The sequence below is a fragment of the Meles meles genome, chromosome 7, assembly GCF_922984935.1.
Source record: "Meles meles chromosome 7, mMelMel3.1 paternal haplotype, whole genome shotgun sequence".
In the NCBI taxonomy this organism is placed as follows: Eukaryota; Metazoa; Chordata; class Mammalia; order Carnivora; family Mustelidae; genus Meles; species Meles meles.
In genome coordinates, this window is record NC_060072.1 from 59,612,552 (window position 1) to 59,635,951 (window position 23,400).

The 23,400-nt window shown below is 38.4% G+C and overlaps 1 protein-coding gene across 1 annotated transcript in view; it reads right to left on the reverse strand.

Moving 5' to 3' along the window:
• The window catches only part of SLC15A5 (solute carrier family 15 member 5), a 78,405-nt gene that overhangs the window by 23,694 nt on the left and 31,311 nt on the right, over nt 1-23,400 (reverse strand). The window contains exon 6 of the mRNA XM_046011956.1: nt 10,449-10,637. Coding sequence (XP_045867912.1) covers nt 10,449-10,637 — 189 coding nt within the window. The remainder of the gene's footprint in view (nt 1-10,448; nt 10,638-23,400) is intronic.

The window sequence follows — 23,400 nt, forward strand, 5'->3', positions numbered from 1 at the left end:
TACCTCTGCAATTTTAAGTAAGTTATTTAAACTTTCCAAGCCTCAGTGTTCCTCTCTACAAAATGGGAATAATATCATCACTCACTTGCAGAGGTGCTGTGGCTCTTACTTGCTATAATGTATATGTAATATTATAATATATATAAAATGCTGACTTGTAGGAACTGAATCAGGTTGGCTATTCTTAACAGTAATAAACTTTTTTTTTAAAGATATTTATTTATTTATTTATTTGACAGAGAGAGATCACAAGTAGGCAGAGAGGCAGGCAGAGAGAGAGAGGAGGAAGCAGGCTCCCTGCCGAGCAGAGAGCCCGCTGCGGGACTCGATCCCAGGACCCTGAGATCAGACCTGAGCCGAAGGCAGAGGCTTAAACCACTGAGCCACCCAGGCACCCTAACAGTAATAATCTTACCAAGTCACATGGTTCCTACTTGGCAAAGTCCCTTATATGCATTTAAATTATCCTATTTAAGGAGAGGTTACCTAAAGAGAGACTATAGCTTAAGCTTTGGGTCTCCTAAAGGAAATCTTTTTTTTTTTTTAATTTCAGTTACAAATAACTTTTTTGAACAGACTCTTAATTATAGAGAACAAACTGGTGGTTACCAGAGGGGAGGGGTTGGGGGATGGGTGAAATAGGTGATGGGGATTAGTGGGCACACCTGTGATGAGCACCAGGTGAGGTATGAACTCACTGAATCGCTGTTTAAATGCTTGAAACTAATATAATATTATGTGTATATTAAATAACTGAAATTCAAATAAACACTTAAACTCCTCCCCCAACACGTGCACCCGAATGTTTATAACAGCAATGTCCACAATAGCCAGACTATGGAAAGAAACTAGATGTCCATCAACAGATGAATGGATAAAGAAGATGTGGATAAAGAAGAGAAGATATATATATATATATATATATATATATATATATATATATATATATATACTATGCAGCCATCAAAACCCAAAATCTTGCCATTTGCAATGACATGGATGGAACTAGAGGATGTTATGCTGAGCGAAATAAGTCAATTAGAGAAAGACAATTTTCATATGTTCTCTCTTATATGAGGAATTTGAGAGGCAGGGTGGGGGGCTATGGAGGGTAGAGAGGGAAAAAAAATGAAAGAAGATGGGACTGGGGAGGGAGACAAACCATAAGAGACTCTAAATCTCAGGAAACAAACTGAGGGTTGCAGGGGGTTTGGGAGGGAGGGATGGGGTGGCTGGGTGATGGACAGTGGGGAGGGTATGTACTATGTTGAGTGCTGTGAATTGTGTAAGACTGATGATTCACAGACCTGTACCCCTGAAGCAAATAATACATTCTATGCTAATTTAAAAAAGGCACTCCCCAAACTTTCTGGTATCAGACATAGAAGAAAATGAGTATATCTGATTTTGTACATATGATATTAACTATATTAAAATATGCATGGCAACCTTAGGGATACATGCTAAAATATTTACAACATTTATCATACTATGATATCTGGGATTTGTTTCAAAATTATACAACGAGGAGGAAGAGAGTGTGCAAGTGAGGGTGGAGATGAGACAAGTTTGGCTGACTTGAAAATTAATGAAGCTAGAATGTGAATACACAGGAGTTTATTGCACTAATCTCTCTCTTTTGTGTTATGTGTGGTGAAAAATTAGAAGGAAATACATAAAATAACAGGAACAGTGTTAGCTTTGAGTGGTTGAATTATTGGATTTTTAATTTTGCTTCTCCTTACTCTTTTGTACTTTGCAAATTTGTCTACAGTGAGAGATCATAAATAAACATTAAAATTCATTTAAAAAAGAAAAGTGGTAGAAAACCAATATACTGGAATACTGGAGAGGCTAAAAACCTCCAGTTTCCTTTTTTTTTTTTTTTTTGTAGATAGGGGAGGGACAGAAGGAGAGGGAGAGAGAGAATCTCAAACAAACTTCACGCCCAGCATGAAGCCCAGCTTCGGGCTCGATCTCATGACCCTGAGATCATGACCTGAACATACAAGAGTTGGACACTTAACTGACTGAGCCACCCAGGCACCCCTTAGTTTTCTTTTCTCGAAAGAGATCTTTTATCTCCTCCCTTCTCTTTCAGGAAAACGTCAGCCCTGGTTTACGTGCCTTTTCCCCCAGAAAAACTGCATTTGTTTGGCCCTTTTGAATAAACTTACTAATACATCCTATAAATGTATTCATGCACTTTCCTAGCATTCATTTAACATTTCTGTTTTGGTTTCCGCATATCCTGCACATGTTTTTATTTCTCCTCCAATAAACGTTCAGAGGAATCCCTATCTGCGCTTCAGCAAATGGACTATGTGCTGAGGCCGAGCCCACCGTGGGCTCAGGCACTGGGGTATCTTTCCAGGGTTTTCCATCTGGGTGGGCAGAGAGCAGAGAGACATGTGCGACACTAAGGGCAGTGTTAACAGGCTCTTAATACCACAAATACTTATTGGAAGTGAAGATAATGATGGTGATAAATAAAACACTGTGGAGAAGGGTTTCAGATATTGGCGGCAAGGGGCCATGGGTGCCACGGCTCTCTTGTGGAGTGCAAATCACCCCTCAGGAGCCCGAGGCCCAGCTCACAAGTTTTTGTGGTGTTTTTTTTTTTGTTTTTTTTTTTTTTTTTCTGGAAGATCTGGAGGACCGTATGAGAGAAATGCTGAAGCGGATTTGGGAAGAAATGATTCACTGTTATAAAAAGGATTTGGCTTATGAACTTTCCTTTCTATAAATATGAGGAGAAAAACAATGGGCAGAAAGACTAAGTAGGCCGATTTCTTTCACTGAGAAAAAGCAGAACGTACAAGCCCATTATTACTCTGCTAGTTAATTATTAATCCTATGCTTTTCTCTTGCTAGAACTTCTGGTGCGGTATATAATTCATGAACACACTTTGCCAGCTCTCTGCCTGCTGGTTAATCTCTCTTTGGTGTCATTTTAGTCGTTTTGAAAGCCTCCGGTTCCCTTTTAGAGAACTTAGCTTTTCAAGTCCTCGGGTCTCCATTTTCAGGCACCGGCTTGCATGTTCTGATCTCTTTCGACTTTAGTGATCATCAGCCTGATTTTTTAGGCTCTGTGGTACTTCTTTTCGCACATAATAGCAGAGATAGTATCCACAAGTCTGCCACTATTCCAAAATTCTCATTTTACCGTGAAGACACAGTAAAAAATATTCGGTACGTGTGAAAGCTGGTCTTGCCAACGAGAGCTGAAATGTGCCTCCAAGTGGAGGCTGGTTAGTGTTTGCAAAGATGCCCCATCACAGCATCTGTGGAATCTACAGACCATGGGACTGTAACCACTTTCCTGAGGCCCCTGGTGCTGGGGACTCGTTGCCGAAATTTCTTTTACTCCAATTGTTCATCAGCTGTTTGGTGTGCTTATTATGTTTGGTGAGAAGTTATTTCGAACATGTGTAAGAGAAGTATCCCGGTCCCAGAAAACAGAACTTTATCCTATTAGCCATTTTCAGATCATCATTCTTCCTCATCCCTAAAAAGCTTTGGCTTATTGTTTTTGATTATATCCATATTATTCGATGGCATTACCTAATACTTCTCTTTTGTGCAGGACATTTTCCTCTGTTATTCGAAGTCATCAGGTACTCTCACCTTTTCCCATTCTCCAGTTCTATTCCTGCCTTGGTTCCTGGCAATTTTATCAAATACAGAGATCACCCTTCAAAACTTCCATCCTGCTAGATCTTGGTTTCTCAGTTCCATGACCTTCTTTCTAATGTCCTCATCTTTCACTCTACCTTAGCCATTCATTACCACGGTCATACCCTGAAACTTGTCCCTCAGACCAGGAGCTGGTGAACTACCTACCATCAGGTGAGGTTTGGCCCACTACCTGTTTATAAATAAAGTTTTATTGGAACACAGCCACACCCATTCATTAGATATGCCTATGATGGCTCATACACTACAATGACAGTTGAGTGGTAGTAACAGGGTCTGGCTGGTGTGAAAAGCCTAACTATTTACAATCTGACACTTTTCAGAAAAAGCTTGCCAACCCATGCCCTAGGCCAGTAATTGTAAGCATTCCATAATCTCAACTTTGTGCATCCCCCTCTGACTACAACCTTCTGTCTTCCCAGTTTACTGTCTGCTATTCAATCACAAAAATGCTTAGAATTGGGGCGCCTGGGTGGCTCAGTGGGTTAAAGCCTCTGCCTTCGGCTCAGGTCATGATCCCAGGGTCCTGGGATCGAGCCCCACATCGGGCTCTCTGCTCTGCAGGGAGCCTGCTTCCTCCTCTCTCTCTGCCTGCCTCTCTGCCTAGTTGTGATTTCTCTCTGTCAAATAAATAAAATATTTAAAAAAAAAAACCAATTCTGTTAAAAAAAATGCTTAGATCTCCACTCCACTGCTCTGCTCCTTTTGTTATTCTTACCTCTTTCATGCCTTTATATTCCTACTACTCTTTTTAGCCAACTTAAATTCCGTGTTTAATTGTTATGATCATATTCTTTCACATGTCCTCATTCCCTTGCCTTCCACTTGCTTTTTGGAGACTCATTGGCCCAGCAATTCACTCCCTGCCATCTCTGCTCCTAGATCCATCAGTCTAATGTTTCTGGAAGAAAAACACGTAACCATAGCCATGTTGACCAACTCATCTTAAATTCCTGACCACAAACCTCAAATGGTCTCCTAATGCTCCCTGGTAATTTCTGTATCTCCCTAGGTCATTCACTTTCTCATTGTCTTAGACAACAATTTCTTACCTCTCCCTTCTCCTCACACCCCCCAACTCTATCCTCCCATCCTCACTCAGAGCTCATGGCCTGACATCCTACTTCCCTGAAAACAGTCAGCCAGCAGAGAATTTCCACAGGAATCTCTTCACCTACTTATGCACCCTTGAGTTTCTGCCTCTAAGCACTCTGCTCTCCACATTGTTACCATTGATAAACCATCCTTGCTACTATCTAAAGCCATATTCTCAAATTGCAAATGAGATCTCAGATTCTCTCCTTGCAGTAATTTCCTCCTCCCTAATATCATCGATTTTCCCTCTTTTTTTAAAAATTTCCCTCTCATTTGAATCATTCCCATCAACATGCTCTATGATGCCATTATCTTTCCTTCCTCAAACACAAAAACTTGTTCTTAACCCCATTCCTTTGTCAGTTACTGTCCCATTTCTTTGCTCTCTTTTGCTGCAAAATTCTTAAGATGAATTATCTATAATTCTCTTCCCATTATCCCTTAAACTCATTCTAAACAGGCTTTCCTGCATTCCCATATCCCACACAAGAAAGCTCTTTCCAAACCACTAGTAACTGCCAAATTGCTCAACCCAGAGGTCAATTCTCAGTCCTCATCTTGTTTGACATATTAGCAGCATTTGACATGGATGAACACTCCTTCCTCCTTGATACCATTTCTTCATGTGGTAAGATATTGCTCTCTTGGTTTTGCTTTTTCTTGCTTCTTTTCTCTCTTCTTTGCAGATTTCTCATCTTCTTTTAATGTCTTAATGATGATATGCTTCAGTGTTGAGTTCTTGAACCCTCTTCTTTGTCTACACTGACTCCCAGTGTACCCTGACTCTCTTGGTGATCTCAACTAGTCCCATTGCTTTAAATACCACCGATATGCTTATGACTCTCAAATTTGCATAGATCTCTTAGCTCAATATGAAAATATAGACTTAGATATTCAATTCCCTATTTGTCACTTCAATCTGACATCTTATTCATGTCCAAAATGAAACTGGTGATCTTCTCCCTAAACCTTATTCCCCCTGTAGCCTTTTGTCTTTCTGTAGATGGCAACTGCAACTTTTCAGGTACTCAGGCCATAAACTTAGATGTAAGCCTTCTCTTTTTCTCATACCTTATTGTTCCTTCTTCAGAATAGTATTCTTACCACCTACACTACTTGTCTGAGGCACTCATTTCTTCCCTTAGTTCATCTATCTTCTATCGTTCTCTTTATTGTAGTATATTCGTAATCTCTCCTTTTCTTCAGGGTAGTATGTTCTAGACAGCAGAGAGCTTTCTTTAAAAGTAGGAGTAATGTCATGTCATTCCTTTTCCCATTTCACTCAGAGCCCAAGTCAGAGTCTTTAAAACAGCCACTCTGACTCATCTCTTCTAGTTTCTCTCTTCCTTACTCTCCTCCAGCTGCACGAGACTCCTTACCCTTCATTGCCAGATACACTCTCATCTCTATATTTAATGACTCCCTTGCTAATAGTAATGTTCTTTCCAGATATCCTTGTGGCTGACTCTCTCAACTTTTTCAAGTCTTTGTGTAACTACTACTTCTCATTGAGGTGTATCCTAGTCGATCTTTCTCCCTTTGGTAGAAGGTAGGTTCTACAATGGCAGAAATTTTCATCTATTTTTTTTAAATTGATTTACATTAAGGTTCTAGAGTAGTGTTAGGCATATTATAGATACAAACACAGTATTTTTTGAATAAATAAAACAAACACAGGTTATGAGACAGCAGGGGTATACAGTGTTATAATTAAGACATAATTTGAAAACTTTTCTGTGTGTGTGTGTGTTGTTTTTTCTTGTAGATCATCTTCAAGTTATAACATGACTTAGTATGGTAAACAATGTCCACTGAAATTTGGGAAGTAATCCACTGTGCTTCCTTGCTCAATGCCATCAACGTAAAACATTGTTGGTAATTTGAGTGATATATTTTTATTGTACTCACATAGAAATAGCTACAGATTTTATTAATTAATTTGTTTATTCAGTATATTTATGTTGTCTGCTCTGTACAGGCACTTTTAAGGAAGGAAGAACAGTAGAACACAAGGATAGGCAATAAGGATAAGAATCTTGACTTAAAGACGACACATTCTCTTAGTGAGAGGCAGGCAGTAAACATACACATATAAATAAGATAATTGCAGGTCCTGACAAATGCTATTAGAAAAAATGGAAGAGGGTAATGGAGTGAAAGTGATAGGATCACCTGGACAACCTCTCTGAAGAGATAATCTTTGAGAAAATTTGATGTTGAGAAGAAGAAAGACACTTTAAAACAGAGGAAAGGGGATTCTAGGTAGAGAAAAGAGAAAACACAAAGGCCTTGGGGTGAAAATAAGTTTGACTCTTTAGAAACACAGAATGAAGATCATTAAATTTCTATTGCAGTGGTCAGAGAAAATAATGTTATAAAATGTAGTTGGAGCAGTACAAGAGGCCAAATCATGTACAATCTTATTCACCATTTAAGGAATTTATCTCCAAAATCCTATTGAGAAATCTGAAGCAGGGGAATGGTAGGAATTCTTTTGGAAAGAGCATGATGGCTGTTTTGGAGAATGGACTCCTGGGGCAGAAGAAGAAGCACGGAGACAAGTTAGCAGGCTCTGACAGGATTAGTGAGATAACTAGTGTAGACTAGTGGAGAGCAAAGAAGACAGTGAGACATGGCCAGATTTAGATCATATTTCAGAGTAAAGACTAAGTCTTGTTGTTGCATTGGAGGTGAGAAGTAAGGGAAAAAGAGGGATTGGCAGGGGGCACCTGGGTGGCTCAGTTGGTTAAGTGTCTGCCTTTGGCTCAGGTCATAATCCCAGGGTCCTGGGATTGAGTCCTGCATCGGGCTCACTGGTCAGTGGGGAACCTGCTTCTCCCTCTCCTCCCCACTTGTGCTCTTCTCACTATCTCTGTCTCTTTCTCTCAAACAAATATATAAAATCTTTAAAAAAGGGGGGAATTTAGGATTACTCACGTGAGAAAGATACAATTTTCCTCACACTACCGGGTCCCTGGTGTTCAGCTTATGGTAGGTGTGATAGAAAGAGCTATGAGCAGAATATATGTGCTTGAGCCCTGAGTCTTGCCCTATTCATTCATGCGAAAGATTAGAATACTAGCAGAACACATTACAGTTGCTAATTATTGAGTGCTGTCCATATATTGATACTCTGCCTTTTCCTCTCCATAAAACATTTCACTTAGTCCTGACAACAACCATTCCTCATTTTATAGATGATAAGAAAGGCTCAGAAGTACAGAATAATTTATCTAGAGTCACACATTTAGTCAATGGCAGAACTGGGTTTAAAGCCCTGGATTTAAACTCTTATTTGTCTGATTTCGATATTAACCACTATGCTGTACTGCCTCCCAGAAGAGTAATTCTGTTTGTTTTTTTGTTTGTTTAGTAATTCTTCAGTTTATAGTTCAAAATACTCTTCACATGTTGTCATTTAATTCTCAAGAAGTAGTCCCCATTCCCATTGATCCTTACATTGCTGCTGTGATATAAGGAAGAATTTTAATTATTTCCTTTTTAAAAGATCAGAAAGGTGAAGCTTAGAGGTTGCATGAATTCTCAAGGTCAAAAATGTAGTAAGTGACAAAGCTGGGAATCAAAACAAAGTCTTCTGGTCCCTACCCTATGCTCTATAATAGCAGATAAGACAATTGACTTAGTTGGATGTTGATTTCCTCATGGGTGAATCAGTGAAAGGTAGACTAAGTGGTTTATATTACATAATCTGCCATTTTGATAGTCTATGACTATAAGTACCTTGCTGGCTTTATATGTTGAACCACTATTGCTAAACTGACTGGGAATTTCCTGATTGCATTCACTCATCACCTGCATTACTGTGTTACCTTGCTTCACTTCTAGCCTACAAAATTTTGGCTACCTCCAACAATTTTCTGGAAACCACATCAGGGAAGTCACAAACACTTGTGCAATGGCATTCTTTTATAGTTCCTTTGTATTTCTTGTAGTATCAAACAGTGATAGGCCCATCTTAGAATCTCATAAGATGATTTCTTTATATAAAATGAATTGAGTGGAATGATTTAAATTTATAAAAAGAAGTCTAATACAGGGGCACCTGGGTGACTCAGTCAGGTCAGTGTTCCACTCTTGATTTCGGCTCAGGTCATGATCTCAGGGTTGGGAGATGGAGGCCCGAGTCAGACTCCTCACTCAGCAGGAAGTCTGCTTCAGATTCTCTCTCTCTCTCTCAAAAATGAATAATTTTTTTTTAAAAGTTTTTGGGTTTTTTGGGGTTTTTTTGTAAAAGATTTTATTTATTTATTTCAGAGAGAGTGAAAGAGAGAGCATGAGCTGGGGGAGGAGCACAGGAAGTGAGAGAAGCAGACTCCTCACTGAGCAGGAAGCTGATGTAGGACTTGATCCTGGGACTCTGGGATCATGACCTGAGCCAAAGGCAGATGCTTAACTGACTGAGCTACCCAGGTGCCCCAAATAAATAAATCTTAAAAAAAAAAAAAAAAAAAGAGGTCTAATAGGCATATATAGTTATAATTTCATAGAATTTTTTTCTTTTTTTACTTTTGAAAGGCAGACTGCCACATACAGCCCCTCATTTGGATGTGTCTAGAGTCTTGAAAACTTGACTACCCTACGTTCTCCTACAGATAAAGCTGAGAGTTTGATGGTTCTACCATGAGAATGTAGCTACTCATATACCTGAAGAATGTTCCTTCTCTATGGAGTAAGTCATCTTTTTCCACCTAGTGTGCCACTTTGGGAGGGACGCACATGGAGTGGTGAGGGAGGAAGGGGACACATGCCTGGCCAACCAGATCAGCTGAATCAACCCTCTAAAGGTCATGTGCTGGTCGATAGAGTGGGAGAGATAGTAGAAGTAGGAAGATAGGAAGTTGAAAAATAATCTCGATAAAGTATATTGAGTGACAATCAGGGCTCCCACTGCAGGGAAATATAAAGAAGGTGAAAAATAAAATGCAATAGATTACACTGATAAATACACACACACACACACACACACACACAAACATACACACTGTTGTATTGCAAGAAGTCACTGAACTATCTTGATGAATTTTAAAATGGCTGGTTTAATTAATATCAGCAATCTAGATAATCCAGAAAACCCTTGATATTTAATAAAGTTATTTTGAACCTGTCTTATGAAACACAAGTGATCACACTTAATTTAGTGTAACTTAATTTAAAGACAATGAGTTATCTGGAAAATTGGCTCCAATTTTCATTTCATTTGCATGTTTATATACTCTCAGGGTACATCATAAATGTCACTTTTGGAGGGAGTATATATGTGAGTTTATCTGTGAGTGAGAAGGCAGGAGGTGGGAAGAAGAAAGACAGGAGAGCTTTTATATTGGACTTGTCTTCTAGGTTTTAGTAGTTTTTTCCTCCTGTTGTGTATTTGACCAAATAGTTACTGCCTTTAACTAAGTTCATAAATCTTTCTTTCCATCTACATTCAGGTAGAATTAATAATTTTTCTGTATCTGGCAGAGGAATGAAGAGAAATTAAACATTTTTGGTTTTTTAAATGAGGGTGATAAATAGGCTTGTTCTGAAGCATTGTGGGAAATCTCCAGGGAGTGAATAGGTCACCAACCGCTTCAGGTGATGTGTTCTGTGTAAAGACTTTGTGTGTTCTTACATGAGGTGATGAAATCATTACTCACAGGCTGAGCTGACCAGTGTTTCAGCCACTCCAAGTAAAACATACTGAAGAGCCAGGTGGAAACAGGGCATGGAAGAAACAGTGACGACTTTGCCTGAGAGAGGCTGCTCCACTGGAGGGAAGTGTTTTCTGTGTATTTCAAAGAAGCCAGCTACCATCACAGACAATGCAGCAGAAAGATTTCCAGCGACTTAGGAAAATAATGCAAAGAAAAAAGAAAGAAAAAAGAGCCCCAAATCAGTGTAATAGTCCATGGCATTTTTACACATTGACACTTGGAGATGTTTGCTCAATATTTTTTGCCCTGAGACTATCCAGATGCCTGCTAACTGTGTTATCTGACTATGCTGCTTTGACTCTGGTCTCTAAGAAACAGCTGCACTGACTCCCTATTTCCCGATTTACTGCTTAGAGGTCTTCTGGAAAGTTAGTTAACCTCATGATCACTTTCCTCAGCTCTTAAGATGGGGTTAATAATGCTTACCTTTGTAGAGTGACTCTGAGATTTAAATAAGATACTGTACTGGTATTATTATAACAGTTCCTGATAGCAATAGGGAGCAATTGTTGAAGATAAAGCTGCAGTTTTGAATTTTTGTCCTCAGATAAATTATTTTTGATAACTTTTAAAGATTTATAGGAGTCAAAAACAGTTTGGGGGAAATTTAAAATAAAGTGATCTCTTCACAAGGTTTTTGGTTTTTTTTTTTTTTTAAAGATTTTATTTATTTATTTGACAGACAGGGATCACAAGTAGGCAGAGAGGCAGGCAGAGAGACAGGAGGAGCAGGCTCCCTGCCAAGCAGAGAGCCCGAGGAGGGACTCGATCCCAGGACCCTGAGATCATGACCTGAGCCGAAGGCAGAGGCTTAATCCACTGAGCCACCCAGGAGGCCCTCTTCACAAGGTTTTAATCATTTAAAAATGGTTTGAAATAATCTGAATTATCAGTCCTCAGTTTTCTGACATTTCTCTGATCTTTGTAGATCATTAAGGACTAGAAACTTCTGTTTAGAAAAAAATAGTAAAGGTGAATTAGCTAGGTAAAGAGTATAAATGGAAGCAATTATTCGAAAAGTCATCTTGCTCTTCTTTCCCTTTTATTCTTGAGGAATTATCTAGAAAATTTTGGTTGAAAATGAGTAGGGACTTTGCCATGGTTTTATTACAGTTTATATCCACTGCAACCATTCCATTTCCCAATTTATCATTCATATTACTGGACTTAGTCCCATTGTTAGAGCAGAGGCAAACTTGAGCTAGATGGAATTTACTTGAAATTTAGAGATAGTCACATTTTGCTGACTTGCATAAAATTTCAGATAAGGCAAAGCTTTCAATTCAAAAAAATCAATCTAATGTTTAAATAGCTTAGTGTTTGTTTTGGTTGATAGAGAAACTGGTAGGTAAATTTTTTGATTATATCTTAGTATTTAAATGTATCTGTAAGGTCTGCTCTTTACTGAGTCTCTAAGAAATAGAAGGTGTAAAAAAAGGGGGGTAAATCTGAATAACAGAAAATTTGAGGATTTTTAAATTTATTTTTATTTGAAATTTGGTTCCAGGAAGGCTCATTCATTAGTGGAGTCAAGATTTTGGTTCTTTAAACAGTTTATATAAAAAATTTGAGTTTCAATATTATCTACTTTTAAGATCACATTCATCACATAATTGCATTGATTTAGATTACTTGGCATACTATAGACTCATCAGAAAAAGAGCTAATATGTCAATTCAATTTAGTATTTACTCTCTTCCTGTTCCATGCAAGGCAGTATGTTAGGCACAGTTGGAGATATAAGATTAAAAAATATCTGTTCTCAGTCATTGCAGACTTATATTCTATTGGGGAATCTAACAAGAAGGACTTATTTCTAGCTGGGGAGGTGAGAGAAATAATTTTATGGCTTTAAAGAAAGAAGGTGGGGGCACCTGGGTGGCTCAGTGGGTTAAACCCTCTGCCTTTGGCTCAGGTCATGATCCCACGGTCCTGGGATCGAGTCCCACATTGGGCTCTCCACACAGCAGGGAGCCTGCTTCTCCCTCTTTCTCTGCCTGCCTCTCTGTTTACTTGTGATCTCTGTCTGTCAAATAAATAAATAAAATCTTTAAAAAAAAAAAGAAAGAAGGGAGTCCATATGAAGAGGTGAAGACAGCATCACTGGCATGAGCAAAAGTACAGAGTTGTGACACAATCAGACAGATTTTCATAATAGTGAGAAACAAGTTATTTGGGAATCGGGGGACAAGATAGATCATAAAAGGCATTTAATATTTTTTAAGGAATTTGTAAATTGCTCTGAAGGTAATGGAATCACTGAAGATTTGAGACACAAGTGAAATGATTAGAACTGTCATTTGGGATGCTGGTTGATAGAATGGGAGAGATAGTGGAAGTGGGAAGATAGTTAGGAAGTTACAAAATAATCCTGATAAAGTATACTGGGGGCTTAAGTTACAGTCATGGCTCCCACTTCCAGAAAACATAGAGAATAGAAACACGAGATGCAATAGATTCCACTGATAAAACCATAGCAAGAGCAAGGAAGAAGAAGATGTCAAAGTTGAGTATAAGTCTAGGTGACTGGAAAGATGGTAGTGCCAATAATATAAAGAAGATCCATGAAAGGGAGAAAATGAACTTGATTTTGAGTTGAGGTAGAGGCACAAAGATAATTTAAAGAGAAGTGCTCAGAAAACAATTGAAAATGTGAATCATAGGTCAGAAGGTGGGTTGAGTCGAGATAAAGATTAATGAGTCATCTGCAAGGAATGGAAATTTAAGGTCAGGTGAAATTAAAAAAAATGATGGGGAATGAGGGAAGAGAACATCTAGGCACGCTTTTAAACATATTTGCATTTGGTGTCAAGACAAAAGCTAAAACAATGGAAAGAAAGGTCAGAAAGATAAGTAATCTCTAAGGGAAGGTTTCAAAGAGGTGGTTACACAAGACAGAACTTTTGATCTCTCCCGGGCTTCCTCTTCACTCTTCCTTTCTCCTCCAGTACCTTCACCTACTCAAGGCAGAAATCTGGGATTCTCTGTCTTTCCCTCATCTCCAAATATTAAGTTATCCAGATTCTACTTCAAAATATATTGTGAATTAACCTGCTTCACTTCATAGCCACTGCCGTCATTCTCGTCCAAGTCATTATTATTTTTAACCTAGACTATGTGCAATAACATATTTAATAGTCTTCCTGTTTTCACTCTTACGCACCTGTGCCCCCTTAAGCACCTAACAGTCAGGGAGATCTTATATAAATGCAAATTTGATGTTACTCTCCTGCTTAAATTCCATCTATAGGTTTTTATACAATTAAGATGAAATCTCAAATCTTTTAACGTGGCCTTTATGATCTTGCCTGTGCTTATCATCTCACTCTAATTGTTTGCTACTTTCTCCTCTCTGACCATTTTCAGCCACATTTTTTGTTTTTCTTGACTATCTTAAATTCATTCTCACCTTAGAGCCTTTGCTTTGCTCTTCTGAAACATTTACCGGCCCACACTCGCCACTGATATTCAGTGTATTACTGGAAATCCTAGCCAGAACAATTAGGCAAGAAGAAGCAATAAAAGGTATCCAAACTCATCAAGTTGTGTACATTAAATATGTACAGATTTTGTAGATCAATCATACCTCAATAGAGTTTTGGGTTTTTTTTTTAAGAGACTTATTTGGGGGAACTTGGGTGGCTTAATTGGTTAAGTGACCAACTCTTGATTTGGTTCAAGTTATCATCTGAGGGTTGTGGTATTCGGGTTCCATGCTGTGGGTGGATCCTGCTTGGGATTTTCTTTCTTCCTCTCCCTCTGCCCCCCCCTCAACTTGCTTACACGCAAGTGTGCTCTCTCTCTCTCTCCCCGCAAAAAAATTTTTAAAGAGACTTATTTGGATTATTTTAAGAGGGTTCAACCCCTATTCTAATCAATAGGCTTTGAAATACAGATAAAATGGAGAGGAAATCATATTTTAAAAATAAAAGAAAATTTCTCTAATTGATAGAACAGTGAGAGTACCCGTGAATAGTGCAGTGGTTGAAAAGACCTTTACCAGGGTACAATAACATGGCATCTTAGAATAACATTGATAGGAAGAGTGCTGCAGCTAGGAAAAGATGTCATAAACACAGAAAAGAGCATCGGAAGGGGTCTGGGCTTTTCAATCGTCCTTCAAGTCTGTGGATCACAATCACAGCAATAGCTTCAAAATTATGAAGACAAATTATTGTCAACCTAGAATTCAGTGTACAATGAACTAATCAAGTATAAGGGCAAAAATATTTTCAATCATATAAATTCTTGGAAAATTGTACTATTCATATGCCCTTTCTTAGGAAGTTGCTAAAAAATAAATGATAATGAAAGAAGAAGTAAGTTAAGGAAGAGGAAGAGGTTGTTAAAGAGCTAACACAAAAGAGCACTGCTCAGCTAGTCTAGAGGGCCATGGTCAAGACCCAAAGAGTCTTTAAAACCTCCCGAAGCAGAGGAGCCCCTAGTACATGACCTTACATATTTTTAGCACTGAGACAAAGCTAGTGATAGTATGATGAAACCGGTAGAGCAGTTTGAAACTTAAAAAAGAAACAATTTTTAATTAAATAATTGAGAAAAATCACATACTTTTTAAGCACAGAAAATAAATTTTTATATGAGAAAATTGAACAAAATTCTTTGGTTTTGCCATGAGAGTGTGTGTGTGTGTGCGTGTGTGTGTGAGAGAGAGAGAGAGAGAAAGAGAAATTGACTGCCAATTTAAATAATATTTCTATAATCATATTATTTAGTAGAATTAGATAAACAAAACCTAAAATTTGAAAATGATTTGCCTCTGGGCAGATGGCAGAGAAAGCCAGAGCTGGAGACCATTACTTACTTTTGAAAGGCTTTCAGCAGGGGCGCCTGGGTGGCTCAGTGGGTTAAAGCCTCTGCCTTTGGCTCAGGTCATGATCCCAGGGTCCTGGGACTGAGCCCCACATCGGGCTCTCTGCTCAGCCAGGAGCCTGCTTCCCTTCCTTTCTCTCTGCCTGCCTCTCTGCCTACTTGTGATCTCTCTGTCACACAAATAAATAAATAAATTCTTTAAAAAAACAACAACAACAAAAAAAGAAAGGCTTTCAGCATTATTTGTTTGCTAACGTAACATGTTTCCTGAATCTAAGATGAATTCAACTGTAAGAAGAAACATGTTTTTGTGTATCACTGAGAAAGGAAAAAAGAGTTGCCAATCCATTACAATATGTAACCCAATTTCAGAGATGAATTTATACATACATATACTGTTGCTATTGAGCAAGTTATGTTCCTTTAAAATAATATGTTGAAGTCTTAACTCCCAATGTGACTATTTGAAGAGAGAGGTTTTAGAGATTTTAGAGAGGTAATCAAGGTTAAAAGAGAGCAGAAGGGTGAGGCCCTAATACAATAGGGCTGGTGTTCTTAGAAGAAGAGGAAAAGACACCAGGTCTGTGCACGCACAGAGGAAAAGCCATGAAGGGACCTAGCGAGAAGATGGCCGTCTGCGAGCCAAGAAGAAAAGCCTTAGGAAAAACCTAGTCTTCCTACACCTTGACCTTGGGCTTATACCACCCAAAACTGTGAGAAAACAATTTCTGTTGTTTGAGCCACTTGGTCTGTGGTACTCTGTTAATGGCAGCCTGAGCAAACTGATGAAGGTATGTTTAGGCATTACGTAAAAATTAAGTTGTACAAATCGGACAAACTATATCGTCCATGATAATCATATGAACTCTAACAAAAGTGTTGAGGTAAGTAAGAATAAATTTTCAAACTTTCTTGTTTTAGAATTCGAATTCTGTGAGAGTCTCCTATGATGCCCTCCATCCTAACTAATTAAGGTAATTTAGATAAAAAACATCATGTCCACTCCTTCACCCCCCTTTATTGGTTATCACCTTGTACTATGTAAACAAGGTTGTATTTTATTCGGAAAAGTTTATAGCATTAGAGGCAGTAGCTTAGACAACATATCTTCAATTTCTTTCTGTAAAAGCCCAGTAATGAACATTTTTGAGTTTGTGGGACAAAAGGGCAAAATTTTGAAGATATGAAGGTAATTTAAGCAACAAGAGATAGAATATGCTTCTACAAATTTTTTATGGTTGGAATTCAAAATAATAATTCTTTTGGGGAAGTGATGGAATTTCCCTTAACTGGTGTTTAAAGTTACTGCTTCTTACCCTCGGCTCAAGAGCAAATGTTCATCTGTGAAAATAATTCTTCGTTTGCCGGGGCAGTGTGAAAACAAATGGTGCGCCGGATTTGGCCCTGGCTTAGCCATCAGCTAAGTGCCTACTGCTGAATTGTAGCTCTGACTGGATAAGAAATAGTGGCAGTTTTTCCTGGGCTCCTGCTGCCTATTCACAGGCATGAAACATGACACAGCAGTCTCATGGCCTCTGTCTCTGTCCTCGATACTCAAAGCGTAGTTGGTCCCTGACCAGGTATCACCTGGGAGCTTGCTAGACCTGCAGAGTCTCCAGTGCCAGCAGAGAAGGACTGAATTCAGATCTGCATTGAAACAAGGAGCCTCAGAGATTCCTGGTACACATTAAACTTGAGAAGTACTCCAGCATAAAGCACCATGAGACCTAATCTAGCAAAATCCAATGAAAGACGGTTCTCCAGACAATTTCAAGTGAAGCACAAATATTTAACTCATTTACCCAGATATTTTAGGGCAAAGCATATTTTTACCTGAAGGATCTAGATAACTGCATTTGCTTTTTATTTGCTACTGCACTCTGATGCTAGTGAAAAATGACTTTCTTAAAATTCAAAACAAAGTCTGATTCCAACCTAAATTTAATCCATTCCGTTTTTATTCTTAACTTCTATGAGATCATAACTCGTCCAAAGAAGAGCACAGTTTATCAGAATCTATACATTTTAAACTCCTAGCAGATATGTATTTACAAGATAAAGCACATGGTTCCAAAGGAGATATTATATTTGGATAAATAATGTATGTTTTAATATTGGCTGTGTGGTTGTAGCCAAGAACATAAGAGTCTTCAAGCTCTTACAGTTCATTCTATTACCCTGCCATGTAATAATTTTCCCAATTAGACCACAATGAAATAAAGGAAAGTCAGAATTTATTCAAACATTGCCACTTCATACTGAAGCAAAATCTAATCCCAAAAAATAGATATGTTAAGATGCTTCAGTTACTGCTTAAATTTACTGACTGAGAAAACTACGGGTTTTTTTTTCAGGTAGTCTGATGTATGAGTCTCTGATATGTAACACAACTGTGCGTAAGAAATTCTACTGAGCCATGATCCGTGATTTTGGCCAATTCCCAGAATAGGAAATTTGCTCGTGTGAGAACACGCGGGTGTCCATAAACCACTCTCATAGGGACAGCTATGATTTTATTGTCAGATGTATCTGCTGCCTTTGCAGAAGGTATTACTTACCACTACTAGAATGGCATGCTTTTTACTTTTATTGTTCCTATTAGTGGTGTGTTCCTATATTTGAACTGAGCTATTCCTATCCAGTTTTTGTTTCTCTGTAGACCACCGGAACTCGTTTCCGGAGAGTCAGCTTCGGTTGGTGTTTTAATTTCTAAATATAGAGCAGGTAACTCATTTACATAGAGATCAGATAAACAAGTGTATCTTATGGATACAATGATTGCTTCAGTTGGTGTACTAGCTCTTCTACCTTACCTCAGATTTAATCCATTGTTGACGTCCGCTTTAAAAATAAGAACTTGAGAACACTTAGTGCTTTTACTAAACAAAGGAACACTTGAATGAATGAATGATTCAGGCTAGATATTTACACGTTGCTTCTTTTAGTATTTACAGTTCCTTCGATCAGGTATTTTCAGTGGGTGTGCACTGTGATTTTGTTGGAAAAAAATGTATCAGTTCTAAAACTGTAATAACAAAAAAACTGGTTTTGTTAACATAATCCTATTTTCTTTCTTTTTTCAAATTTTTACTTATTTATTTGACAGAGAGAGAGAGAGCAAAAGCAGGGTGGGGGGAGGATTAGAGTGAGAGGCAGAAACAGACTCCCCGCTGAACAAGGAGCCTGATGTGGGGCTCCATCCCAGGACCCTGAGAGCCTGACCTGAGCCAAGGGCAGATGCTTAACTGACTGAGCCAGTGGGCCACCCTAAAATAACCCTATTTTCAATGAAGGTGATTGGACCCCTGACTCAATTTTTAATCTATCCAACACTTTGGCTTTAATCAAGAAAGGAACTTTTTTTTTTAAGAGTTATTTATTTATTAGAGAGAGAAAGTGCACACACAAGTGGAGGTAGGGGCAAAGGGAGAGGATCTTTAAGCAAACTCCACACTGAGTGTGGAGACCCAGGCAGGGCCCATTCTCATGTCCCATGAGATCATGACCTGAGCCAAACCAAGAATTGGCTGCTTAACTGACTGAACCACCCAGGCGCCCTCAGAAAGGAATCTTTTATTACTGCCAATTATTAGAACAAGCACAGTTACTGGTAATGCAAAAAGTGACCAACACTTGGTTGTCACTTTATCGTAAAGGACTTGGGGTTAAAATTTGAATTTTCAAGTTTTTATCTTAAGGAGGAAGGTCTGGGAGATATTTAAATATACTTCATCCGCATTTCAATTTAAATGTTATTTAAAAGCCAAGATAATTGCTACCTACTGTGTTATACACTTCTGCTTTATGTAAGACTTAATAACAATCTTAATTAGGCTAATTTTAGTCAGATTAATACTTGTGTATGTCAGCATTAACTACTAAATACCACATACTGCAGGATTTTAATTAACACTGAGGAATAGAAATACTCCTACTATAAACATTTTTGAACTGGAAAAGGCTAAAACGAAGTATGTCCAATTACGACAGAGGATAAATCACAATATCACTGATTTTAGATTTTAGGTGAATTAAGGTTGCCTTTTAAACAGATAAATCTGCTCACATGCAATGTTAGGAAAATACAGTCTTGATACACAGTTCTGAGCCTATCAAGCCTTTGCCTTTCACAGTTCTGGAAGGTTTGGAGATTCTTTATAGTTGGTACTGTGATATGCTTTTTGATTTCTTTAGGTGATAAAGTCAAGACTGTCACATCTCGAGTCAGAAACTCTTCTCTCGTTGCATTGTTTATGAGCTAGACAGAAAAAGTAAGTTTCTTTTTTCCTTTATTAAATTTCTGGTTTGACCAATTCAGTGAGATTTCCCCATCCCTCACTCTTGGCCTGGGCTATGATTATCCATGTCAAATACTAGGCATCTGCACCATCTGCACCATCTGCCTCCTGAAACATGACAGTCCCTGGAAGGGGGATGACGAATGTGGAAGAGAGTTGGGGGGGGCGGTCTAAGCAGTAACTGCCTGTTGTAGTGACGAAAGGATTTTTTTTCATTAATTGCAGAGCCTTAATTAGAAATGGTAGTCAGGGGGCTCCTGGATGGCTCTGTCAGTTAAGCATCTGTCTTTTGGCTCAGGTCATGATCCTAGAGTCCCAGGATCTAGTCCCACATTGGGCTCCCTGCCTAACGGAGATTCTGCTTCTTCCTCTGTCCCTCACCTGGCTCTTGTTCTCTCTCTCACTCTTTCTTTCTCTCAAATAAATAAATAAAATCTTTCAGAAGGAAGGAAGGAAGGGGAAGGAAGGTGAAGGAAAAAGAAGGAATAGCAGGAAGGGGGCACCTTGATGGCTCAGTCATTTAAGCATCTACCTTTGGCTCAGGCCATGAACTTTGGATCCTGGGATCAAGCCCCCTATCGAACCCCGCAATGGACTCTCTGCTCAGGGGGGAGTGTGCTTCTCCCTCTCCCTCTGTGCTCTCTCTCTCATTCTCTCCCAAGTAAATAAATACAATCTTAAATAATAAAAGAAATAACAGTAGGGATTCCAAATTAACAATATTTTATTTACCTTCTTTCATCTAACACTTATAGCTGATAAGTGGAATAATAAAAATAATAATAACAATAATACTGCTGCAATGGCCTGAGAATTAGAACACCTGATTCAAATGACACATACTCTCTTTTAGACCCTTGACCTATTAAATGACAGTTTATGATAAGGCTAAATGGGATATGTAAAAAAGGCGCCTAGGTTCAAATTAGGAACTCATAAACATTTGTTCACAATTAATGAATTTATGTACGTATATACTTCTCTTACATTTTCAAGGCACTTGGATTCGAAGTGAAAGGAGATTTTAATATTGGACAAATTACTACCAAAAAATTACCTGAAGTTTGTGCTTATATGTCCTGATAAAACGTGTTAGTCTTCCATAATCATAAGTGGAATATGAAGAAGTAAAGCAAACATCTAGTTTTAAAAGATGCATATTATCACACTTTTTCTTATACTCCCATAGCAAAATATTATGCAAATAAATGAACAAGTATGTAAATGAACAAATGAATGGAGTCTGGCTTAGACACAACTGAATTCAGTATTCTGTACTCAGAGGAACATAGCTTAGTTTTGTTTTTTTTTTTAAATGAGTCTAGTTTTTCCTTTTTCCTGTCAACAAGTCTGTTACCAATCTTTAAGGGGAATATTTAGTTCATATATATGAGATATGTTAGGTAACTCTGCCTAACTTTCCTCCATCCATAAAAAACATATCTCTTTTAAAGAATAGAAAGGATTTTAAATATGTAAGAGTGGAGAATTGTCCAAGAGAGAGTTGCCCATATTTAAAATGAATTTAAGATATCTTACTCTCAGGGAAGACTTCTAATGTAGTACTTTCAGTCACTCTCTATAGCATATTTTCCTAAAATGGACCAATTTTTTTAAAAAAATTAGTAATTTAGCATAATTTGGGAGCCCACATTGGATTTCCATTATATTGTACAAGACTGCTGAAGTTTTGGCATTTTGCATTATCAGTTACCCCCCATTTTGTCCTGCATTCATTATGTATTAATAGTGTTCTTGCTGGGGGCGCTTGGGTGGCTCAGTTAGTTAAGCTTCAATTCTGGGTTTCAGCTCAGGTTATGGTCTCAGGGTCATGAGATTGAGCCCTGCATCAGGCTCCACACTCAGCACAGAGCCTGGATAAGATTCTCTCCTTCTCTCTCTGCCCCTCTGCACATGCATGCTCTCTCTCTTTCTCTCAAATAAATAAATAAATAAATAAAATCTTTAAAAAAAAAATAGTGTACTTGCTGAGGGCATGTACTATGCCTTGCTTTTTGTTTATACCAAGTGTTGGGCATTCACTAAATACTGGTTTTAGAATTTCTACATTGGCAGACCAAAAAGCACTTTTTAAGACTTAAAATCCTTAAGTCAAAACCTAGTAAGATTTACAGTTTACCTAAACCAATTACAATAAATAATGTTGGGGTAAGCGGCTTAAGAACTCAATCAAAAAAGGTTATTTGCTGGGACGCCTGGGTGGCTCAGTGGGTTAAGCCTCTGCCTTCGGCTTGGGCCATGATCTCAGGGTCCTGGGATCTAGCCCCACATCAGGCTCTCTGCTCAGCAGGGAGCCTGCTTCCTCCTCTCTCTCTGCCTGCCTCTCTACCTACTTGTGATCTCTCTCTCTCTCTCTAAAATAAATAAATAAAGAAAATCTTAAAAAAAAAAAAGGTTATTTGCTAAAGGTGTCTATCACTGGAGATAACAAAATGCACTGAGGTAAGTTTAGTCACTTTGAGTTCTTTCCAAAAACAGAAGATCTACCCTGCTAGGTGACCTGAGGTGATCTTGTTGATGGCTTTGGTAAATAACAAGAAGCATGCTCCCTAAAAATAACTTCTACAGAGAAACAACCAAAAAACTATAATAACATAAACTATAATATAATAAAAAGGCTGTATGGTCTCTACTCATCTCTGAAAAGGAGGAATTAAGAATAAGAACAGGTTAACCAAGAGGAGAGAATCTTCTAGATGCCTGACCTTATTTCAACAGAGTTATTTCTCACTCAGGCCATAAGACATTAGTTTATCATTATACAATATTTCTCAAGTGTTTTAAATTCCCTTTGCTTTCTGTTTATGCTTACCAGTTAGATCTGTGTCCTACACATGATGGCTCAATACTAGTTAATATAATAGAGCTTTCACCATGTGTCTGGACCATGTTCCAGGCACTGACCTCATCCAGCATGCTCTTGAAAGTCTTCCAGAACAGAGGGACCCCAAATTGATTGAGGGTATGCCCCTCAGTGAACGAAATAAGTGAACTAGAAGATGAGGAAGGTTAGGTAGATTTTCAAGGTCATGCAGCAGGAGCTCAGTGGCAGAGCAGAGGCTGAGGCCCAGATCTCTGATTATTGGGTTGAACCTGTCTGTACCAGTACTTGTCCCCTGGTCTATGGCAGTGTCTGAGGGATCTCTGCCAGGCTGAGGCAGAGTGTAGTCAGAATGGGCTTCAACTCCTTCCCTGCCATTGCAACTGGAGAAATTTTATTTTATGGTCTATTGCTTGTGTTCTGAGTAAGGTGACCTAATTTTCCCCCCTTTCAACAAAGAAAGTAGAGTTTTAGTGTTCTCACCATAACAAGAAAGCCCCAATTACGTGAGGTTGAGGATGTGCTAACCAACCTTAATGTGGTGACACTTTGCAATGTATACTTGTATCAAATTGTCACATCGTACACCTCAGATTTCCACAATGTTAAGCATTAATTAAGCTGGAAGATCAATAAAGCTGGAAAAAAATGCTTGAAAATTATTGCTATGTACCTTACTGTATGAATAAGTATAATATAGAAACTCTAAATCACAGTACTAATTTTTAGTAAATCTGCTACTGGTTCAGAAGTTAATCCCTCGCAAGTATAGTCAGGCATTATTTGGGGAGTATGTTAATTTTTTTTTTTAAAGATTTTATTTATTTTAGACAGAGAGAGAGCATGAGCACAGTGGTGGTGAGGGGCAGAGAGAGCAGCAGACTCCTGGTTGGGCAGGGAGCCTGACACGGGGCTCAATCCCAGG